We start from the raw sequence: 22089 nt of genomic DNA on the forward strand, positions 1-22089 counted from the left end.
TCTACAAGTAAGAGAAGCTAAAAACCTTGCTAAACTCTGATCATTAATAAACTTGAGAGGAGCCACAATCGGACCCTGATGATGCAGAGAACCAGCTAGACTCTTAGGTGACAGAGAAGAAAGGTATGTAACCAGATAGACTCCAAGGAACCTGCAAAAGTCACAAGACTGAGTGGATCTAGAGAATCGACCATATACAGAGAATTATATTGGAGAAGGTAATTAACTAAAACAAATGTACAGATATACTTTACTAAACAAATTTGTGGAAAAAATTACCCGAGAAATTTGAAAGCCATTTTAAAAGCCCCTAACAGAGTGAGAGTAGCCCAATTACATAAAAGAGAAAGTGAATATATATGTACAATTGCAAGTTATCTCATAAAAAATTACGATGCTGTAGGGGACGGAGATCGGGTATGATGAAAGTAAATAAAGAACATTCGACTTCGCATACAGGTACAATTGAAACTGAAGCTTATCAATACAGGTACCCCTCCAATTGATACGTCAAATGTACCCATACTGATATAACCATACATGGCAAATAAACAAATGCAGCATTAAAATATTTGGTTTGGGTTTTTTTTTTTTTTTTTTTAACATCCTATTAACAGCCAGGGACATTTAAGGATGTGCCAGGTTTTGGAGGTGGAGGAAAGCCGTAGTACCCGGAGACAAACATAAAATATAAAGAAACACAATCAAAGAATAACAACAAAACATACTTTAACTATAATTGCACTTAAACACTATAAAGTATATTGGAAAACAATAATATATGTATAATTATTGATTCCTCAAAAAATGATACATAAGAACTTATGATCACATAAACAAATATGTACAGCTATATTAGAAGATGAATATCCTAAGTCAGAAAGAAGATTCAAGTTATGTATCAACTAAAATAATAAATCAAATTATCATTTCAATAATGGTAAAAGTAAGAAAGACCAGCATCACTCAAGTATGCTTGGAATTACTTAATAAACAGCAGGCACTTTCGGTAAATGAGCACCTGATGAAGTTTGAGCTTGATCAGTCCAAGAGAATTTTGAGTTTTTGCACAGAATAATATATTCTATTTATAGAAACAGTGACCTCCATTGGACCACTAAAAACAATCCCATGCAAGAACATTTGATAAGGAAAAACTGCATTAAAAATAACTTTGATAGGCTCAAAGGAACTTCAGCTAACACAAGGAAACAAGTTTTCTATTTTTAGAAACTGACTTTGACATTTGACCTTTGGACCTGAAATTACAAAACTCCAATAGTGTTTTGACATTTATATCTTCTTTAATGTGAAGAATCCTTTCTTTTTCTGTTATTTCTCCACTGATCCTTCCATCGTAGCTGGCATCGTTTGAGAGCTGCCACTAGCACTCGCAGGTTCCGTGCCTGTCGCCAGAACAATCTGTGATATCCATGTCTCCATCTCTGCCTGAAGAAAACAGGTAATACATTGATAAGATTTTATCCTGACAAACCCATTTCTGTCTTGTAAATATTTTCAACCAGTTTTATTTCATGGATTCATCTTCTAACTATTTTGAAGGTTATTTTCAGGTGAAAAATATATAATTATAAAACACTAACTTATTGGAATTAAGACAAACTTACCTTAACCAATAACTTGTCATTATTATTTATAGTGTATTATTTAAGGAAATAAATCTATTATACCAAAACTCTTCAACATATATAGATTTCCATCACAATAAGAAAACTAAACTCTACCCCTCATTTGCAACTATGGCAACCAAATAACATCTATTGTTTTGGATAGCACCATTGTATCATTGTACCAATTTTCAGCTTAATGATATAATATTTGAATTTCAACCAATCGGAAGACTGCATTTTATTTCTGCTGTCCCAAATAATAGGTATTTATAAGTTACACCACTTGACCAAGTTTTGATAAAATTTATCTAAGGACTGATGAAATATTAGCTAGTACACAAAACCTGTGTTTCCTCACTTGGTTACCATGGCAACATAATTTGATTTCCAAAGAGCACATCTATACATGGTCTCTAACATTCCTTTGTAGTTTTACTGAAATTGGCTCAACAAGTCTGGAGGAGTAGTCCAGAGAAAATACATATTATCATAGAGTTTCTTGGTTTTAAGGCAACCACATGAATGGTAACCATGGCAACACAATGACATCTATCATTTAGGAAAATAGTATCCTTGTAATTGCCATCCCTCAAAATCTGTATATAATGTAAACCAGTTTTCAGCTTAATCAGACAATATGTTTTGTTGACACTTGATGTCTTGAATAATAGGCATTAATAAATTACACCACTCGACCAAGTTTTATTAAACACACAACCTGTGTAAAGTGACATGGTTACCATAACAACCAAAACTTCTAAAACGAGAGATTCCAGATGGATCTTGGTTCCCACCACAAAATGAACTTTATTGGATCTCGGTAAGACTGATCTTTTCTCTTCTTCCTCTTAACAATGTGAAAAAAAAGAGAAACCTACAAAATAAATCTTTATGAGGAACATAATTCAAGAAATGTCCATGAAAAAAACAAAATTGTCAACTCAAAGAGATGGAGTTAAAAAAACTAATAAAAGAGGAATTTATATGAAATTCAATTCAAGCGATAACATGTCAAAGGACAGGCCCCTGCAAAACCTACCTCATGTTTAGCATGGAAGAGGTACTCGCCACCAGTGGCAAGCTTGACACGGAACACATTTGGCCGTTTGGTGTAGTCTGTGGCTTTGCGGCAGGCAGCACTAGCCAGACTCAGTACAGGCTCATGGTGGATACGGTCCTGCTTCTTCTTGTCCTTGTAACATGACAAAGTGTTACCGTGTAGGACTACATACACTTTGTCCCAGGACCTGTAAAAACAGAATGGTACAACATTAGTGTTATTACTTCAAAAGTTTGATCTCGCACCATTTAACCTTGATTGATAGACAGAGGTTCACATACAGATTCACAGGCAACAAGAGGCCCAATGGACCTGTATCGCTCACCTATCCTAAAATAGAGAAGTGGGTTTTAAAAGGTGAAACATTTATTTGATAAGTATCATGAGTTTGTTTTGTAAAATGGAAGTCACTGATAGTTGATTCCCAAGGAAATTCTGGCTCATAAATTGATAATTTTGAATATGCTTCAAAAATATTTTGAGCTAAAAATGTCTATGGTCTATCGAGGCTCCTTTACACAAAGTTTACTGCATCAAATTCTTAATATCAGTAATCACTTTCTCTCTCTTTCTGAACATTGGTTCCTGAGATGGACATTTGGGTAGATAACATACCTGTTGGTGGCTTTCTCCTCATCATTCACCCACTCATGCTTACGTGTCAACAAACCCTCATGATGGACTGTCTCTGAACTCATCGATGGTTGAGCTGTAAGGGTAAATGTCAAGATACAGTTACACAGCAATTCAAACCACTTAAACTGTACCACAATCCACTTATCCTACACACACCACTTACAATGTACCCAACAACAATTACACTGTACCCCACACCACCTACACTGTATCCCACACACCTTACACTGTACCCCACACCACCTACACTGTACCACACACCACCTACACTGTACCCCACACCACCTACACTGTACCCCACACCACCTACACTGTACCCCACACCACCTACACTGTACCCACACCACCTACACTGTACCCCACACCACCTACACTGTACCCCACACCACCTACACTGTACCCCACACCACCTACACAGTACCCACACCACCCACACTGTACCCCACACCACCCACACTGTACCCCACACCACCCACACTGTACCCCACATCACCTACACTGTACCCCACACCACTTACACTGTACCCCACACCACCTACACTGTACCCCACACCACCTACACTGTACCCCACACCACCTACACTGTGCATTAAATCATCACAAACATCAAATAATATACAACCCTTAATAACGAATGTTACATATCATTGAGTTCTGCTCTACAAAGTCTAGCTGTAGCTTGGACACAGGAGGTTGTTATACATTTCTATATATAGATTCCAGAGCCTGTTCTGAAGGCAGTTTACACTGGTCGTTACGTTTTTGATAACCACATATACTTATGTGTTATCAACTTTCAAAAGGATGAGTCCGTCAAAAAATATTTGGGTATTTAGCTAGTTATAATTGCTGGCTCAAATTTTCACAGAGAATACCAGATTTCATATCCATGGTTACCATCTTGTAATAACATAACTCTTACATCACTGAATTTGGAGAAACATGGAAACATTGTTACTGTGGAAAGCAAAAGGTGGGAACACCGGTACTTGCGAAACGGCACCCTACTTCACTTCGACTAAAATTCAAATTTATTCAAACTGACTCGGTGCATACTGCAGATCTAGATACGACTTTCATCAAGAAACATCCATCATTAACTTACCGTGTCACTAACTACGATTTTTTACATCCAAACACCGTGGAGACATCGCCGAATTCCTCCAACAAGAACTGCTCCCTCAGCCTCTCCAGAATCCTCATTTACATACGGGGTTGAAAGGTCATGCGGTCGCTAGCTGCACTTTTTAGAGACTTTTCCGCGTGCATCAATAAAACGGTTCGTTATCTGAAGAGTTTCGTTTAACTAACGAGCGATGATATGATTATTAATTATATATTTGCATTAACCGTGAGACGTCCCGTGCATCGAACACGTATGCTGCATGTGCTTTACATTACAAAACCGCGAGTGTATTGCTCGTGTGTGGTTGAGTAATATTAAAGCGGCTAAGAAATGAGCTTATGGGCATTGTTTAAATTGCATTTATGGGGCAAATATGACATTTTACCATTAGACTCGCTGTAATATTTCAATAAGACACAGACATGCACTAACAATTTCAGTGTGTCAGTGAAAATTTAAACAATCGCTGAAGTGAATCGCTAATAACTTTACCTGAGTGTTATCAGAAAATAGATCTCTAGAGGCTTAACATCTTGTTTTGGACACGTCTTTTTGTGTAAATACACGTATCAACATGTAAATGTTTTTATTTACAATTTGAATACCCCACACCCTTGAACTTGAACCAATGATTAAACTAATATTTCATATCGTAGCTCAGTTGGAAATCCATGACGTTGTCATAAAAATATCAATGATTTTGTAACAAAATTAACATTGAAAATGCAATTATGTTTTTTTTGGCCACAGTTAAATGTAAAGGATTCTTATGATGAGTAAACGTAATTTTCGGAACACATTCAAGTTGGGACATGCTTTTTAAAAATCGGACGTTATACAATGTATATACGTGTTTGTGAAATATCAACCTAAATGTGACAACAACATATTAACAACGTTGTTCAATACATAGCAACATTGCTTTTAGTTGAAACATGTAAAGATAGTTATGGTTCAAGTTGAAACATGTAAAGATAGTTATAGTTCAAGTTAGTTATAGTTCAAGTTGCATTTCAAATATCTGTACAACATTATCACAAAGTGATAGATTAACGTAATTGGGTACATTATTAAAACGTTAACAATAACGTTAGTGAAACGTTTCTTTGCAACGTTATAATGACGGATATTCGAAGCATTAACAAAACCGTCGAGACAACGTCTTTACAACGTCTGTCAATATGCGAAGATATGTGACATTTCTAGATCAGTTGAAAACATCATATTTAAAACCACAGGGGCAAGGTCACTATAATAAATATATATATGGACCATCATTTGGAAAATCGTGCCAAGCCCCTGTGTTTAAAACGTGCGGAAAACGTGTATCAGCAGTTTTCTGTTAATGTTTTATTGAAACCTTAAAATAACGTTATCATAACGTGACAGATTAACGTTTACTGGGTACATTATTAAAACGTTAACAATAACGTTAGTTTAAAGAACGTCTATAGATCGTTTTAATCAACGTTGTATTTCAAACCTTTGTACAACGTTAACATAACATAATAAATTAACGTTTTCTGCACACATTACAAATAACGTTAACGATAACGTTTAAATAACGTTTGATAAACGTAAACTGCAAAGTAGTGTAAAGGTTTTTTAAAGTGAATGTTTTTTTGGTTTTATATAACGTTTAAATAACGTTCAGTAAACATTATGAAGTAAACGTTTTGGTCAGCACCTTCATACAACGTGATGAAAACGTATTTTGATAACATCGAAATAACGTTAAAAGAAGCAATATTACGTTTTGAAAACGTTTCATTGACGTTGTTCTCGACATAACGTTAAAACGTTGTGTGTTTGCTGGGATATAATAAAATAAATAATATATCAATACGAAATAGTCCTATTATGTATTTTTACAATAAAAAGAGGGCGTTATTTGATATATTTATTAACTCTTTTCAGTGTTAAACAATGTATAGAACATCTCAGTATCACTTAAATTGATCTATTATGTATCTATTGTGAGTCTGGTATAGAGGACTTTATGTAGTCCTGAATCACAATAAAACTTATCTTATTACGTAAATATGTCGTCTTCGTCGGTAGATTCGTTACTACCTAAAATAAACGTTTTAGATCAAGAACGCGCCCAAAATCAAAATAGAATTTGGCCGCTATCTTGATTTGATGCGGAACGAAACCGTGCCTAAACGAAAGCGGCCTACTTTGCAGTGAAAACGGGAAATACCCGGTTAGACAATCTATACAGGAAATACCTATGTCTATAAATGGACCAAAAACAAACAAAATGGCGTTGTCGTCGAGGGAAATGAAGTAAAAGGCAACAACTTACATGTAAGCGTATACATAAATCAATGAATTCAATGAAATCATTAAATTATAGCACATTTCTTAAAATAACATTGTATATAGAATATGTATCTCTATAACCTCTGTACTGCAGTACGTACACAGGGGCGTGTCTTAGAAAAAAACTATTTCTGGCTATTTGTTAGTCCTAATATAAGACTAGGCCTGTTAGACATGCCCCTGTGCTCTTTACTAATGGGGTCCTTTGGAAAAAAACTATTTGCAACCGGTCAAGGATGATATGATGGAATATGAATTTGGAAATATAATAAAACACCAACACATTTAAGAATAGGCTAGACAGACTATGGAAAGACCAAGTTACAGAGAAGTGACAGACATAATATTATAACTACCACCAGAGACCTATATACTATACTTTAATATAGGTCTCTGCTACCACTGAGTCCGGTGAAGAGGAATCATAATTCCTGTACTGGAAAACAACTATAAGTAACTATAAGTAAAGTAAGTAATAGTTGAAATGGAACATGACAATATTCACATCATTTGGGTTTTACAGAAAGACAAAATCATTTCCATGTTCCTTCTTGCCCTATGATGTAGATCTGCTGGTGTTGGTAGTACGTCATACACAGACCGAAGGAGAAACAGCAGTTGGAATTAAGGGTACTTCCAGACTTCCGACCAGAACAGTGCACGCGGTTCTGTGTCCCACCTAGTCCATGCTCTCTGAACTCCAAGTTCAACTGCTTTGGTCTGCCTTATTTGTTGCTCACTTCTTTCTTTCTGAACCATCCTACGCCTTTCTTCTGCATCAGCTTTTTTCCAGAAGGTGCTTTTAGATGTCCTAAGCCTTGTCTTCCTACTGCAGTTGTTCCGACGATGTCTGTCTCGCAGCTTGCTCTCAGCCTCATCAACTGATCTTGATGCTGACCACTTTCTGCCAGTTCGTACTTCCACGCCGGCTAGCCGAACCTTGTCATCCTTTGATTCTTTCAAGGTCATGATGAGTCTTGCCTTGCCTGTCTTGAACTCTTCAACTAGAGAAGAGAGATGAAGTTGGAGTTTTGCTGTCCTGCTGTATAGGCCTTCTGCAGGGAAGTTTGGGGGAACTCCCAACCACTTCCGGAGGTGTTGATTATGGGCTCCATTTTCTCTACAGTTGAAGTTGTGAACAATTCTTTGCTTTCTTTTAGCTGATTATATTACTTTGTCTTAATGATTTGACGAAATGACTGCTGTGGAATGTTTACTGATCAGTCAGAACTCATTCAAAATTTCCATGTAGGTAAAATTTGACAAAAAAAACACTTTTTTGCTTTCTTTTAGCTGATTTTAGCAGAATGGCAACTTATTGCGAACACTATAAAAACAACATAAATCAAAGGGCCAAAGGCCCTGAGAAACGTCAGGGTCTGAGGTCATATTATAAGAAATTTAAAATTGGATTTTATAGTCAGACAGTTACATTTGCATCAGATGAAATGTCTTCATCTGGCCCTGGTATTTCTATTCTATATATATATTCAAGAAAACATTTATAACATATATATCAGCTGACAAAAGCTGAGTATAGTTCTTTCCTGATTTCGTTATTGCTTGTGGAAGATTATTGATATACTCCTGAATCAGTAAAGCTGCTTGTAAACTTTGAAAAAAGAATCAACTGAGCGACAAATCGGTCTATTAACAGAATATGTTGTCAAGTAACTACAACTAAAGATAAAATCCAAGATGTACACAGCCGAAGTTTTTTAAATTTTATTAATCAAACATCTATTTTATGACCCCTTAGGTAACACATTTTAACTCTGATAGAAAATTGCGGTCGCGTTGTCCGACGAGACATATCTAGTTTTGACACCGCCAGTACATCAGTCACGGATCATAATCATTAGATTCTTTTCAAACAACAAATAATAACCTTATTTAATAAAATCCTCACAAAAAACGGCAATGTAGTTTGTTACAACTTGCCCTCAATTCCTGGTCATATTTCATGCGTATTCTAGCGACTGACAAATGAATTTGAAACTGCGAACGGTCGTTGGTTTAGTTACAGTCTGGCTGACTAGTGTCGTGAAGAGTCACGTGACAGCTGAAGTTATCTCGTGGAATGCTCGGGTGCATTTGACTACGTAAATAGGATTGGTTTTAAGCTATAAAATGTTCCTGCATATTAACTCAGGATGAACAGATGTGGATAGTTTCTGTGTGAATGCATGTAAATTTCTACGACGATCAAACTGATTTTTCTACTTTCGTTTTCAAGGCAGTATCGAGACGGAACTACGTAATCCTACGCCAACAAAATTGTATATACTGACGAGGAAAAAGGTTAATAATTATACTCTAAAATAATCTAGAACACCAAACATTAACATTTCATTTTAAATAATTGCAGTAAACACGATTTACATCACTTAAATTGTGTCAATAATTGCTATCAAAATAGAAACTATATTAGGCTGCGGATGTATATCATTTGTATGACAGAAATGAGGAATAGTTAGCCGGAACAGATCTATCAGTAACAACATTTTCCCACCACGCCTATAATGGCAGGTGCCAAAGGCACCCTGACGTTAAAAATAGTTGTTTCTAATTAAAAGGCTATTAATCTGTAACATTTTTTTCATTTTTGCATTTCAGTACTTCCAGTGGTTTGAATCGATAATTGGTTTTTAATTACAATATTGTTTAATTTATAGTTTGGCATATGTTGGTGAAGTCTTCAACAAACAGGAGTGAAAGGTTTTCCGCTTTAATTGCAATTACGAGGAACTACGGTATTGATTCTCGCATCATATCATCATTGGGGTAAATATTCTGTCATTCAACATATTTTTGTGAGCTGCCTGGCATAAGTTTGAATATCATACCGTACTTAATGGTCATATTTCAAGATAAATCCGACTAAAATGTAAGTTCGCCACAATTTCAAAAGTATGCATTCATTTCGACACCACCATTGAATAGCTCACTCCAGCTATGTAAAATGTCAAATAATGACGAAATTAATGATGTATATGCAAAAATAAGATCAGAATGAAAAAAATGATATCACAGCTACATATTTTGCCTACCTGATATGAATCTGCTGAGGGATATTGACCATGCTGTAATTACCCAAATGCCAATCAAGGGTGTCGGCGAAAATGCTCACTTTCTCTACCTTTAACACTTTGTAACTATAAAATATTGTTGGTTCCAATAAATAGTTGCTATAAAAGTATATTATGTACTGAAGATATTTATGTTATTACAAGTTTGAGTCATCTGTACATCAGAACTGAAGAAACCGATGATGCTTATGGGCTGCAGTTCTTCAACAATACAGTGTATTGTGATATTTTCTTGCTTTCAGAGTAAAAATAACTCCAGCATGACTACAGACATACCTGTTGAAGCAATAGCCAGCCATAACAATATGGTTTTTGAATTAAGTCAAAAAATGAATCGGTCAGATTTTACAAACTTGATAGACCTTCTCCGTGGATACCCACTTTGCTCACTAGCGGAGATTGCATCTATAACAAGACTACAGGACCTGTTTGTTAAACTCATGGATCATGAATACATTGGCTATGGAAACTATCGAGAGTTCTTAACAAATCTGAAAAAAATAAAACCATCCCTGTGCTCAATTGTAAAACAGTACTCTGAAGAAATTAACAGAATCATCGACTGGAATAAAACGGGTAAGCTATACACAAGCTATGGAAAATAAACTAATGGTCCTTTTAAGGAAACCCGTAAGTCATTATCAGTGCAAATCTTGGTAGCCTGTCCAGTATTTCACATAACTAAGATGTATTGCAGATTGAAGAGAAGTTCAAATTCAGCTTTCGTCCTTTTTCATTTTTTTTTCTTTTTTCAAACTCCGACTTAAGATGTATCAAATGTTCTGAGCAATTAGTAGTCACCTACCGGTGAGACCAGTCCCTACCAAACTTTCCACCGGAGAATTTATCGGACGTGAGGTGTGGTCGCCATCTTGTCTGTCAAAAAACAATGTTACATTAATCAAAAGTTTTTATGATTTTCTTAAATGACTTTGTTTTTGAAGTAGTGTGATTATTTGCAGGCATAACTGTTGTTAAAAAGAAAGTATTTTACTGAGTGGTTGATTAATCAGTTGGATGAAACTACGTATAGCCCTCAATCTGTACAATTGTCTGTTCCACGAGAAAAAATATAAGAACCCAGTTCCTGCTACATGTATGTATGTAGCTTGTAATGATAATACTAATAATAGATGGATATTTTGTTAACAGAAAGAACCACAAATTCATTGGAGGAGGAATTAAATCTGTTCTCAAAGCCAGGGGTGAGGATCCGTATAGACAATGGTAAACGCTTTTCTGGATATCCACACCCACATTCTCTCGTTATAAAAAGCATAAGGAAAACAAAACACAAAGATTGCTTCCAATGCATTGTGAAAGTCGAGAGGGAAAAAAGAAAAAATGAAGATGATGCTGTGCTGGATGTGTTGTGTAAGTACATATTTTCTTTAGTTGAATGGATTTTTAAACGAACATTAATGTTCGGTTATTGCCATCAAGAACTGGACTGAGAAATATGACCATATTTGGTAGCCACATTCACCAATACGCCATCTACTGTCTGTTTCAATGAAATATGGCTGCCCCCATTGCCTTACACTTCAAATAGTTTACTTGCAAAAACATCTTCGTTTTATGTAGTAGTTTTACCGAAAATGTTGAAATGTATTCAGTAGATGTTTTCAAGATGCATACGATTTGAGAAATGCATAACGCTAGCGAAATGTGAAGACTGCACCTGAACTTTGCGAATAACTCCAGGTCAATAGGGCCTATATTTATGTAAACAAATATTGCGCAGGCGCATTCGTCTCCGGATGTTTAGAAAGTTTTGCTCTTCCGTGTTCATTCCAAAACGGCTGACATTATAGCATCGGTCTGCAAATATGTCCGCAATTTACTTAAATGTGTATTATATATATTCTAGAATGTTACATCATTATCAACTAGATGAGTATTTATATAATTTAGAGAAAGAAATATATCAACAACGGCATACGAGACGATACATTGTATCATACTATATAGGTTACTGTACAGTACATGTTTGCGAGAAAGGTGGATACTAGGTGGCATTTGTGGTCAGGGTGACTGGTCATAGCGTTAACATTGTCATCGATTTCCATATTCCATTTTCCTTTGACGAAAAAGACCAATAAATCAAATGCAAATGATAATATCTTGTTGCCATGTGCACAGGATTGGTTGTTGTAGGCGATACTTAGAACGTATTTACTGTTGTAAGGGAGGTAACTGCAAGATTACGGAAATCAAACGTTAAACCAATTTGATTGGTCGATTCTTCCATGACTTTGGCAAAGGGTTTACAATCGAAGTGACAGATAACTACGGCAATATTCAGATGATATCAACAATAACACTTTTAGATACGTGTGGTCGGCAGTTGTCATGTTTAAAATGAACAATTATATAGCTTGTTTTTATTTCGGCAAAGTCGAGAATATTTACTGAAACGGACCACAGGTGAAGCAGACTTGGAAATACCGAAACGAAGAAAAATGGGGCTTAATTATAATATAAATTGGCATTATTTTCAGAGAATTGACCCACATATATGTTTTTCAATGCCTAATTGTATCATATGTAAAATATTAGAGGTTTACGAATTTTAAATTAATTTTTCATTTGCGAATCGCGGCCCGATTGTCGTTAGAGTTGAATTACCGAAATGGCCGATAGTGGACCCAAATCGATATTTTTAAGAGAGAATGGACCCAATATAGGATCTATTAATCTTTGGTGTGTGTATAGAGACCATATGCATTTTTTCCTTTACCTGGAAGTATTTTGAAAGAATTTTCAAAATACCGAATTCACGATCAAATTTTCGATTGTGACGAACTACTGAGACGGTGTTAAGTTCATGTTAAGTCAATCTGATTGAAATCAGCTGTTACATATGTACATATGGCTACGTTTACTATGCAATACGCCTACGTAATTTTTTTTCAAAGACGGAAAACGGAAATCCGGATTATCAAAAAACAAATGCAAAAAGACTTGTGATATTCACTTAATTTGACATTCAGCCATTAATTATTATTTGTAGTTTTATAACTTCTGAAATAGTGTGATCGATTCTCTATATAATATTGCTGTGGAACTTGTGTTATTTTTCAAACAAATTCATTTTGATAATTTCTTAATTTAGAACGTTCATCAAGTCATGATCAAGACTTGAAATTCTCGCTACACCATACTTCAAACACAGTAATCAATGAATTGATAAATTGAAAATTGAAGTCAAGCAAATGAGTTAATATTTACCTAAATAATTTTTCAATTACCCGGTATATATATACAACACATGTTCAGATGACTATTTGTGCCATGCTGTTACAAGATTTCAGTTACAATTCTAAAAGTCAAGCAAATGAGTTAATTAAATATTTACCTAAATAATTTTTCAATATACAACACATGTTCAGATGACTATTTGTGCCATGCTGTTACAAGATTTCAGTTATAATTCTAAAATTGAATTAGTATGTAAATATATGTTATACTGTCAATATCCACAAAGCGAGTGTAGTCTACTGTACTCAGTCATGCCGGTAGATAGCGGTACATATACGTACTGCTTACATCTCGTGCTTACTTGTGTGAACTAATATAAATTAATAACAAAAATGGTTCATATATTTCTATATATGACTTCACAAATTATGCGGTGTCTGAAGATCTAAATGAAGTGAATAAACGATGTATTAAATTATTTTTATGAAATATTCAAGTCATAGATCATTCTTTTTTTTTTAAATACTGATTTCAGGTCCATTTTGGTAATTCAACTATAACAGCAATTAAAATACTTCTCGGTTTTTTTTTAAAGCCAGAAAACCGAAATCTGGATTATCTAAAAACAAATGCAAAAAGACTTGTGATATTCACTTAATTTGATATTCAGCCGTTAATTGTTATTTGTAGTTTTATAACTTTTGATATATTGTGATTGATTCTCTATATAATATTGCTGTGGAACTTGTGTTATTTTTCAAACAAATTCATTTTAATAATTTGTTAATTCAAAATTTTCATCAAATCATGATCAAGACTTGATATTCTCACTACACCATACTTCAAACACGGAGTAATCAATGAATTGATAAACTGAAAATTTACCTTAAATAATTTTTCAATATACAACAACATGTTCAGATGACTATTTGTGCCATGCTGTTACAAGATTTCAGTTACAATTCTAAAATTGAATTAGTATGTAAATATATGTTATCCTGTCAATATCCACAAAGCGAGTGTAGTTTACTGTACTCAAAGTCATGCCAGTAGATAGCGGTACATATATTTACTGCTTACATCTAGTGCTTACTTGTGTGAACTATAAATAATAACAAAATGGTTCATATATTTCTATATATGACTTCACAAATTATGTGGTGTCTGAAGATCTGAATGAAGTGAATAAACGATGTATTACATTATTTTTATGAAATATTCAAGTCATAGATCATTCTCTTAAAAATATTGATTTCAAGTCCATTTTGGTAATTTTACTATGACGGCAATCAGGCCTAGAATGGCGAATAAACCCCTAATATTTTACATATGATTAATTTTGACATTGGAGAACATAAAATTGTGTCCATTCTCTAAGAACTGGTAGAATGTACAGAATAGAGCTTCATAAATATATTCTCAAAATTACTAATTACCCCGGTAAATATAACATTTTACATAAACCTCCCATGACTGATGGTGAACTTAAACTTGCAAATCTCCAGTGTCATTCCAATTTTGATATGTGTAAATATATACAGTATTACACGTACGGTATATAATTACATAGATATGGAATGCTTCACAAATTTGCATACAGTTATGGAATCTTATAACACCCCCAAAAATGTTCTCACCACATAAAGGTGTGATTTGTGCAATTACATTGCTGAATTGTGTGGTTCAGTATGATTGGATGATCAACATTGGAAAAGGACAATAAATAGGGAATGTGTCATCCCATCGAATGGACTGTAATCTTTGTGATCAGGTTTGAAGTTGAAAATGAATCTTGAAGTTTTCTTTTCCTGTTTGCTGAATTATTCAATGAAGATAGTCTTTATCTGGTTGTTATTCTTTATCACATTGTTTACAATACTGTAATTATAACCGAAGTTTATCTTCTCATATACAGATTTATTAACATCAAATGATTCCTGAACAAAAGGAGTCAGGTTTTTTTTGTTTTGAAGTACCATAAATGCTTGAGTACAGTTTCAATAGGATACATTCCTAATTCGGGCCTTGATTAGCAGCTCTGGTTTTGGTTTTCAGTAATTCTTTATGTGTGTTTCATCATATTTAGTTGAAATACAACTATGTATGCCAAACTAACGATGGAACTAGCCAAAATTTAGTGCATATTAGAAGTTGGCATCAATAAGGTCACAGAGTCCTAGCTGTATTATAACTGATGATGCCTTCCCGAAAGAAAGAAGACATATTTTATTTTCATCGATCCAAGATAGATCAACAAACTTCCAATTTCAATTAGGACCTTACAGAAACATGCATGTGTACAATCAAATCAGAACAGCTGCAAACATTTCAAATTATTTGCAATTAATTCCTAAACCGATATCAGTAAATTTATCAACTTAAAACTAAGAAGATTACTGATTTTGCATTAAACAATAATGTTCGTTTACAGTACTTCCAGTACTTTGATTTTTCGCAGTTACACTCATGTGTATGAAATAAGCAGCTTCGAAAAAATAGAATACATTTTATATCCATCTGGATACATTAAATATCCATTATCTTTGTCAAAATGAAGTGAAGATAAAAAAATAACGTCCATCTTGAAAATTGAAGTAAATCAACAATATAAATGGAAAGGAACAAAAACATGAATGCACAGGTAAAACATGCAATACTCGTAATTAAGACATTTTGTCTGAAAGTATTGCTCTAAGTTGTACTTATCAAAATACACTCAAAATACTTTAGCCTGGTAAAAGTTGAATCTACAGTGTATTATGTATCTAGAGGATGAATCATTGTATATTCCAGACTCGGATGAAGACACCACAGTTTCCAGACGGAAATTACGCCCAAAATCATCCAGAGGAATAGACACCAATAAACAAGAACCGTCAACATGTCGGAAAAGGAAACAATCCGACTGGTGCGTTTATTGTTTTGTTACTCTGAAGATGTTGATATCATGTCTGGTATACATATATACATTAGATTGTTTTATATGCTGAATGATCTTTGTATACATATTCTGAATGTGTTGACATTTCATATGAATAGAAATCGCTTGGGTTTTCATACTCTTAAAATAATTTAACCTTACATCACCGACAACTTCTAAAAATACATAAAACAGTTTTATTTTGTAGTTTTGATATTCATTAATTGCAAAACATAATAATACTTCATTTATCACTAAAATCATATTCTAATGTATATATTGATTTTAAATTTTAATCAATTACAAGTGAATTTTGTTTATAGAATTTGTACATTATATCAATTGAAATGGACTAGTTCTGTCAAAAGAATTAGATAATTTGCATTGATATAAAAAACAAATTCTATAAGAAAAGCTAACTCGTAATTGTAATTTTATTAAAATCTAAAAATTGATGAATTTGAGATACGACCATTCACTTCTAGGCACTCCATGTTGGAGATACGTCCTTGTTCCTCTAAACAATCGATATAGTATTCACCTGGTTTTTTTTTAGCCTACCACCTTCAGAAAACACTATCACCAGACGGTGTGCTATTAAAATCACCCTTCTTTAATGGTCCATCGTCCACAAGTATACAATCCTTGAATTTTCACATTTAAAGTTCGTTATCACTATTTCCAGAAAGTTCTTGATGGAACTTTTTAAAGATTTCAGAAGTAGGTTGATTTTCCCATGGCCCCGTGTTCTACATATTTCATTTTGTGACTTATTGGAAAACAAGATGGCCAACAGGCAGCCATTTTGAATTTTGGCATTTGAAGTTTGTTTTCGTTATTTTATAGTTTTCAGTATTTCGCCTTCTTTGGAAAATTATTGTCCTGTATTTCTAGCAAACAAATTGCATAACGCCCATTATAACATACATTGTAATTACATCATAGATATTTCACAGTAATGTATTTGTTTTTCATTGTTGTATGTAATAGCCAGTCGACAGAACCGGAACACCAAGTGACCCGGCAGAAAAAAAAGGTATAATTTAATTTAAAATACAGTACATATTGTATATTTAAATGTTTTAAAAATGTTTAAACGTCATTGATGGGGTACATTTTTGGGGTTGGTCCTCTCATGATAAACTTACCATTGTCGAGGAACCTTATCAGACACAATTTCAGATGCAGAAACATCTGAAGCTTAGTAAGGTATGAATTTTCAAACAAAAGATAGATTTTGTAAATCATACAGCAACAATTGCCACTTTAAATCAGATTGGTATGACGTGGTTAAACCTGAAGTGTGCTAGATTTGTGTAGCTAATGACTATTATATATGCAGTACCAAACGAACATGAGGTAATGGTTTCTAGGGCTGCGCTTAATGGTAGTTTGGAATCCCTGAGGGCATTATTGACCCCAACCATGTTGAGGGCACAATGACCAAACTCTAAAATATCGTGATCTAGACAGTTTCAGTTCTTCCTTTTAATCCTAGGAAAAAGTTTGTTTTGGTACAAATAGCACTGGGTTTACCTCATCCACTTATCGGCAGTTTCACAGTAATGCATCTAAAAGAACATGCTAAAGAACACTACAATTTCTGTCTGGGTTATGCTGGATGGTAAACCAAGGTTATTTAGATATTGTTGTCTACTGAAGTAGTTTTTAACAACATATTTTGGAGTAATACATTACCTTTTGTACGCAGGGTCAAAACTTAAAAAAAAAAAACCTGTAAATTTCTCAGAACAAAAGTTGTAAATCTTATATTTCATACTCAGGGACGGACGATTCAATTAACTAACAGCTTTCGAATTGGCAGGAAACTGGAAATATGTCAATCTTGATTAAAGTTTGCATACACAAATTAACAATAAGAAAATCTGAAGCCGATTTCCAATACAGCATCAATTTCTTTTGATGTGCAGATGATTGAGAAATTGTTAGGAACATGTTATTTATTAATGATGTAATCTAAATCATAAATCAACAACGAAGAACATTGAAAATGATATGAACGTGGCAGCAATTGTGTCAGTAACAGAATAAAAGTACTATGGCAATATAATGAAGGTGAAATAAGGCAAAAGTTGTCTGTATTCTCGGGTCAAATATTCTCGAAATTGTTTCAATGGAACCTCAAATGAATATTGTGTAAAACAGATTGTGTTAACACACAAATAATTGATGGGATTTTAATACACAGATAGTTGATGGGATCTTAATACACAGACAGTTGATGGGATCTTAACACAGACAGTTGATGGGATCTTAACACACAAATGTCTTAACACACAAATAATTGATGGGATTTTAATACACAGATAGTTGATGGGATTTTAATACACAGACAGTTGATGGGATCTTAACACACATATATTTGATGGGATTTTAATACACAAATAGTTGATGGGATCTTAACACAGACAGTTGATGGGATCTTAATACACAAGACAGTTGATGGGATCTTAACACAGACAGTTGATGGGATCTTAACACACATATATTTGATGGGATTTTAATACACAGATAGTTGATGGGATCTTAATACACAAATAGTTGATGAGATTTTAATACACAGACAGTTGATGGGATCTTAACACACAAATAGTTGATGGGATTTTAATACACAGATAGTTGATGGGATCTTAATACACAGACAGTTGATGGATCTTAATACACATATATTTGATGGGATTTTAATACACAGATAGTTGATGGGATCTTAATACACAAATAGTTGATGGGATTTTAATACACAGATAGTTGATGGGATCTTAATACACAGACAGTTGATGGGATCTTAACACAGACAGTTGATGGGATCTTAACACACATATATTTGATGGGATTTTAATACACAGATAGTTGATGGGATCTTAATACACAAATAGTTGATGAGATTTTAATACACAGACAGTTGATGGGATCTTAACACACAAATAGTTGATGGGATTTTAATACACAGATAGTTGATGGGATCTTAATACACAGACAGTTGATGGGATCTTAATACACATATATTTGATGGGATTTTAATACACAGATAGTTGATGGGATCTTAATACACAAATAGTTGATGGGATTTTAATACACAGATAGTTGATGGGATCTTAATACACAGACAGTTGATGGGATCTTAACACAGACATTTGATGGGATCTTAACACACATATATTTGATGGGATTTTAATACACAGACAGTTGATGGGATCTTAATACACAGACAGTTGATGGGATCTTAACACACATATATTTGATGGGATTTTAATACACAGATAGTTGATGGGATCTTAATACACAGACAGTTGATGGGATCTTAACACACATATATTTGATGGGATTTTAATACACAGATAGTTGATGGGATCTTAACACAGACAGTTGATGGGATCTTAACACACATATATTTGATGGGATTTTAATACACAGACAGTTGATGGGATCTTAATACACAGACAGTTGATGGGATCTTAACACACATATATTTGATGGGATTTTAATACACAGATAGTTGATGGGATCTTAATACACAGACAGTTGATGGGATCTAACACAGACAGTTTATGGGATCTTAACACACATATATTTGATGGGATTTTAATACACAGATAGTTGATGGGATCTTAACACAGACAGTTGATGGGATCTTAATACCGTTTCATGTTAGCAAATTGAGTAATGTCATTGCATGATTGTGGAACATTGCTTCATTATTTATTTGTGAAATGTTTCTATGTTTTCTCAGGTTGGAAACACAACAGGCGACAGGAAAAACCCAGCAGCAACACGTAAACCACAAAGTAATACAATATTCTCTTGTTATTCACGTATTATAAAATATTGTCCAGCAACCAAGTGCCTGGCTGTCTTCCAAATCTTCTTTTATTTTGAGTCATTATCATTGTCTTCAAACCAATTTAATGTGACCAGCATACGAAAAATGGTTTAGCCTTTGGAATCATAATAATGTATTTGTATTGGTAGAGTTCATGGCCCATGTTGATTTATTGTAATTGGACAGAACTACACTTCAGCCCCAAACAGAAAGTCATATATTATATATAAGGCGTTACATGATAAGAAAATCTTGTTTTTAATTTTCTTAGGTGAAGGATGCTTAGAAAAAGTGTCTCCAAATCCTCGAACAGAAATTACCAAGTTTGTGGGACGAAAAATACTTCACGAGTGGTGTGTAGATGAAGCAACTGGATCTATGAAATTGTATAAGGGTAAAGTGCTTGGTGTCTTGAAAGGCAAGGACGGTCAGCCTGATGCAAAATATGAGGTGTTATATGAGGGCGAGGATGATTCTTATGAAGTGGGAGATCTGCATCAGAATCTAAACGATTCATTTCTAAAATTTATAGATGATTAACGTAACTTTATCTATGCTCATCTTTATTGATGAACAAGAACAGTACAATGGTGTTTTACTGTTATTAGTTTTTAATCGATACTGGTTTATATTTAAGGTCATTTCTTACATCTTCATGAATACTAACAGAGATAAGTTCATTGATATAAATAATGTACATACCATGATTATAACCTTATTTATGATTGTAGTCATCACAGCTAACTAGACCATTATTTGCTTAAAGTAACAACAACTGAATGCAACATACATGAACAGTATATCACATTTATGATTGGAATATTGCTTGTTGCTAGGGGGCCGCGGTGGCCGAGTGGTTTAGGTGTCCCGACACTTTATCACTAGCCCTCCACCTCTGGGTTGCGAGTTCAAAACCTACGTGGGGCAGTTACCTGATACTGACCGTAGGCCGGTGGTTTTTCTCCAGGTACTCCGGCTCTCCTCCACTTCCAAAACCTGGCACGTCCTTAAATGACCCTGGCTGTTAATAGGACGTTAAACAAAAACAAACCAAGCAAACCTGACCTTGTTGCTAATCACAGCTTCAAGACGTTGTCTTTTCGGAAACAATACAGCGGTGACATAAACATATAACAGACAAGTGTTAAATCTGAAGTTAATAAATAAAATACAGATTCAAAATGTATAGGGGAGATAACTCCCTTTTGTGTGATAGAAAGAAAAAGGACAATGATGTGTTGTATTATTTGTATTATTTTTATTTCTTTGGTAAGTTCATGTGTTTGTATTTTCCTAATCTATTGTCATGACAATATCATTTTTAGGTCATATGACCCAAAGGGTTATGCCAAACCAACTGTATTTTTTATTTTGACCTGATCACAGTTCAACTGCTGTGTATAACATCATCACATGTAAAGTAAATACCAGGGTCTTATATGGAAGACCAGGTCTGAGGGATAATTCCATTATCAGAGGGTATACATGCAGATCTTTGGATTTGGGATTTTGAAGCATCTTTGTCTTATGGACTATACATCTTGTTATTTATGTAGTCATGACTAATTAGACATAGTATGTGGGTTGATGAACATGTACCTAGTTATGTTTTGTACAAGATGGTTAAATAGTCATTTTTAATTAAAACATCTTGTTCATTCTGTTGTCATGGTACAACTGATGTTATGATGGTAAAGTTGAAATTGTTTTCTTTAATGGAAAGGGCCTTGTTTTTAGGTCATCTGCCTTGCAATTAGCTGCTCGACCGTTAGCATGGAGAGAGTCGGCATTTATTGAATAAAATTGATTGAAAATACACTTTGCATTTCATTTCGCACCAACATTCCTTCTGACCGTACCTATATTAAAAACCAAGCGCGCCTCCCAACCTGAAAATGATATTGGGTTTGTAGCATGCTATGGTGAAGGGATACCTACATCCCAGCATGTTACAGATCCAATATCAGGTCCCTGGACCTAATAGTTATTAAGAAGATTCCGTTAAAAAGGTTTCAACCTATTTCACCAAAGGTCATTCATTTGAACAAACTTGTAGCGCTTCATCCCAGCATGCTACAGACCAAATATCAAGTCCCTGGGCCTCTTGGTTAATGAGAAGAAGTTGCTTAAATATCTTAGCTTATTTGACCCCTGTAACCTTGAATGTTGGTCAAGGATTTCAGACTGACCCGAAAAATAACAACACTTTGTCAGGACCATCTCGGGGTCATTCCAGGGAAGTTTCAGCTCAATCCCATTG

The 22089-nt window shown here is 34.4% G+C and overlaps 2 protein-coding genes across 4 annotated transcripts; one reads left to right on the forward strand and one right to left on the reverse strand.

Moving 5' to 3' along the window:
- Nucleotides 1-1284: 1284 nt before the first annotated feature.
- Nucleotides 1285-4556, reverse strand: LOC117322909 (spectrin beta chain-like). The gene is made up of 4 exons (XM_033877859.1): nucleotides 4433-4556; nucleotides 3307-3400; nucleotides 2671-2878; nucleotides 1285-1449 (listed from the first exon to the last, which is right to left on the reverse strand). The coding sequence occupies exons 2-4, from the start codon at nucleotides 3387-3389 to the stop codon at nucleotides 1333-1335; spliced, it is 408 nt and encodes a 135-aa protein (XP_033733750.1). The 5' UTR covers nucleotides 3390-3400; nucleotides 4433-4556; the 3' UTR covers nucleotides 1285-1332.
- A 2080-nt stretch (nucleotides 4557-6636) lies between these two features.
- Nucleotides 6637-21645, forward strand: LOC117322908. Of its 3 annotated transcripts, none has more exons than XM_033877857.1 (8): nucleotides 6637-6763; nucleotides 9454-9562; nucleotides 10110-10443; nucleotides 11020-11241; nucleotides 15862-15976; nucleotides 16979-17024; nucleotides 19740-19794; nucleotides 20101-21645. In XM_033877857.1, exons 3-8 carry the CDS (start codon nucleotides 10128-10130, stop codon nucleotides 20367-20369), a joined length of 1023 nt encoding a protein of 340 aa, XP_033733748.1. In that variant the 5' UTR covers nucleotides 6637-6763; nucleotides 9454-9562; nucleotides 10110-10127; the 3' UTR covers nucleotides 20370-21645. The 3 variants fall into 3 exon arrangements, with proteins under 3 accessions (XP_033733748.1, XP_033733747.1, XP_033733749.1); XM_033877858.1 differs by lacking the exon at nucleotides 6637-6763 and adding an exon at nucleotides 9348-9365; XM_033877856.1 differs by lacking the exon at nucleotides 6637-6763 and having other exon boundaries at nucleotides 9275-9562.
- Nucleotides 21646-22089: the final 444 nt, after the last annotated feature.

Source organism: Pecten maximus, chromosome 3 (genome assembly GCF_902652985.1).
Source record: "Pecten maximus chromosome 3, xPecMax1.1, whole genome shotgun sequence".
NCBI lineage: Eukaryota > Metazoa > Mollusca > Bivalvia > Pectinida > Pectinidae > Pecten > Pecten maximus.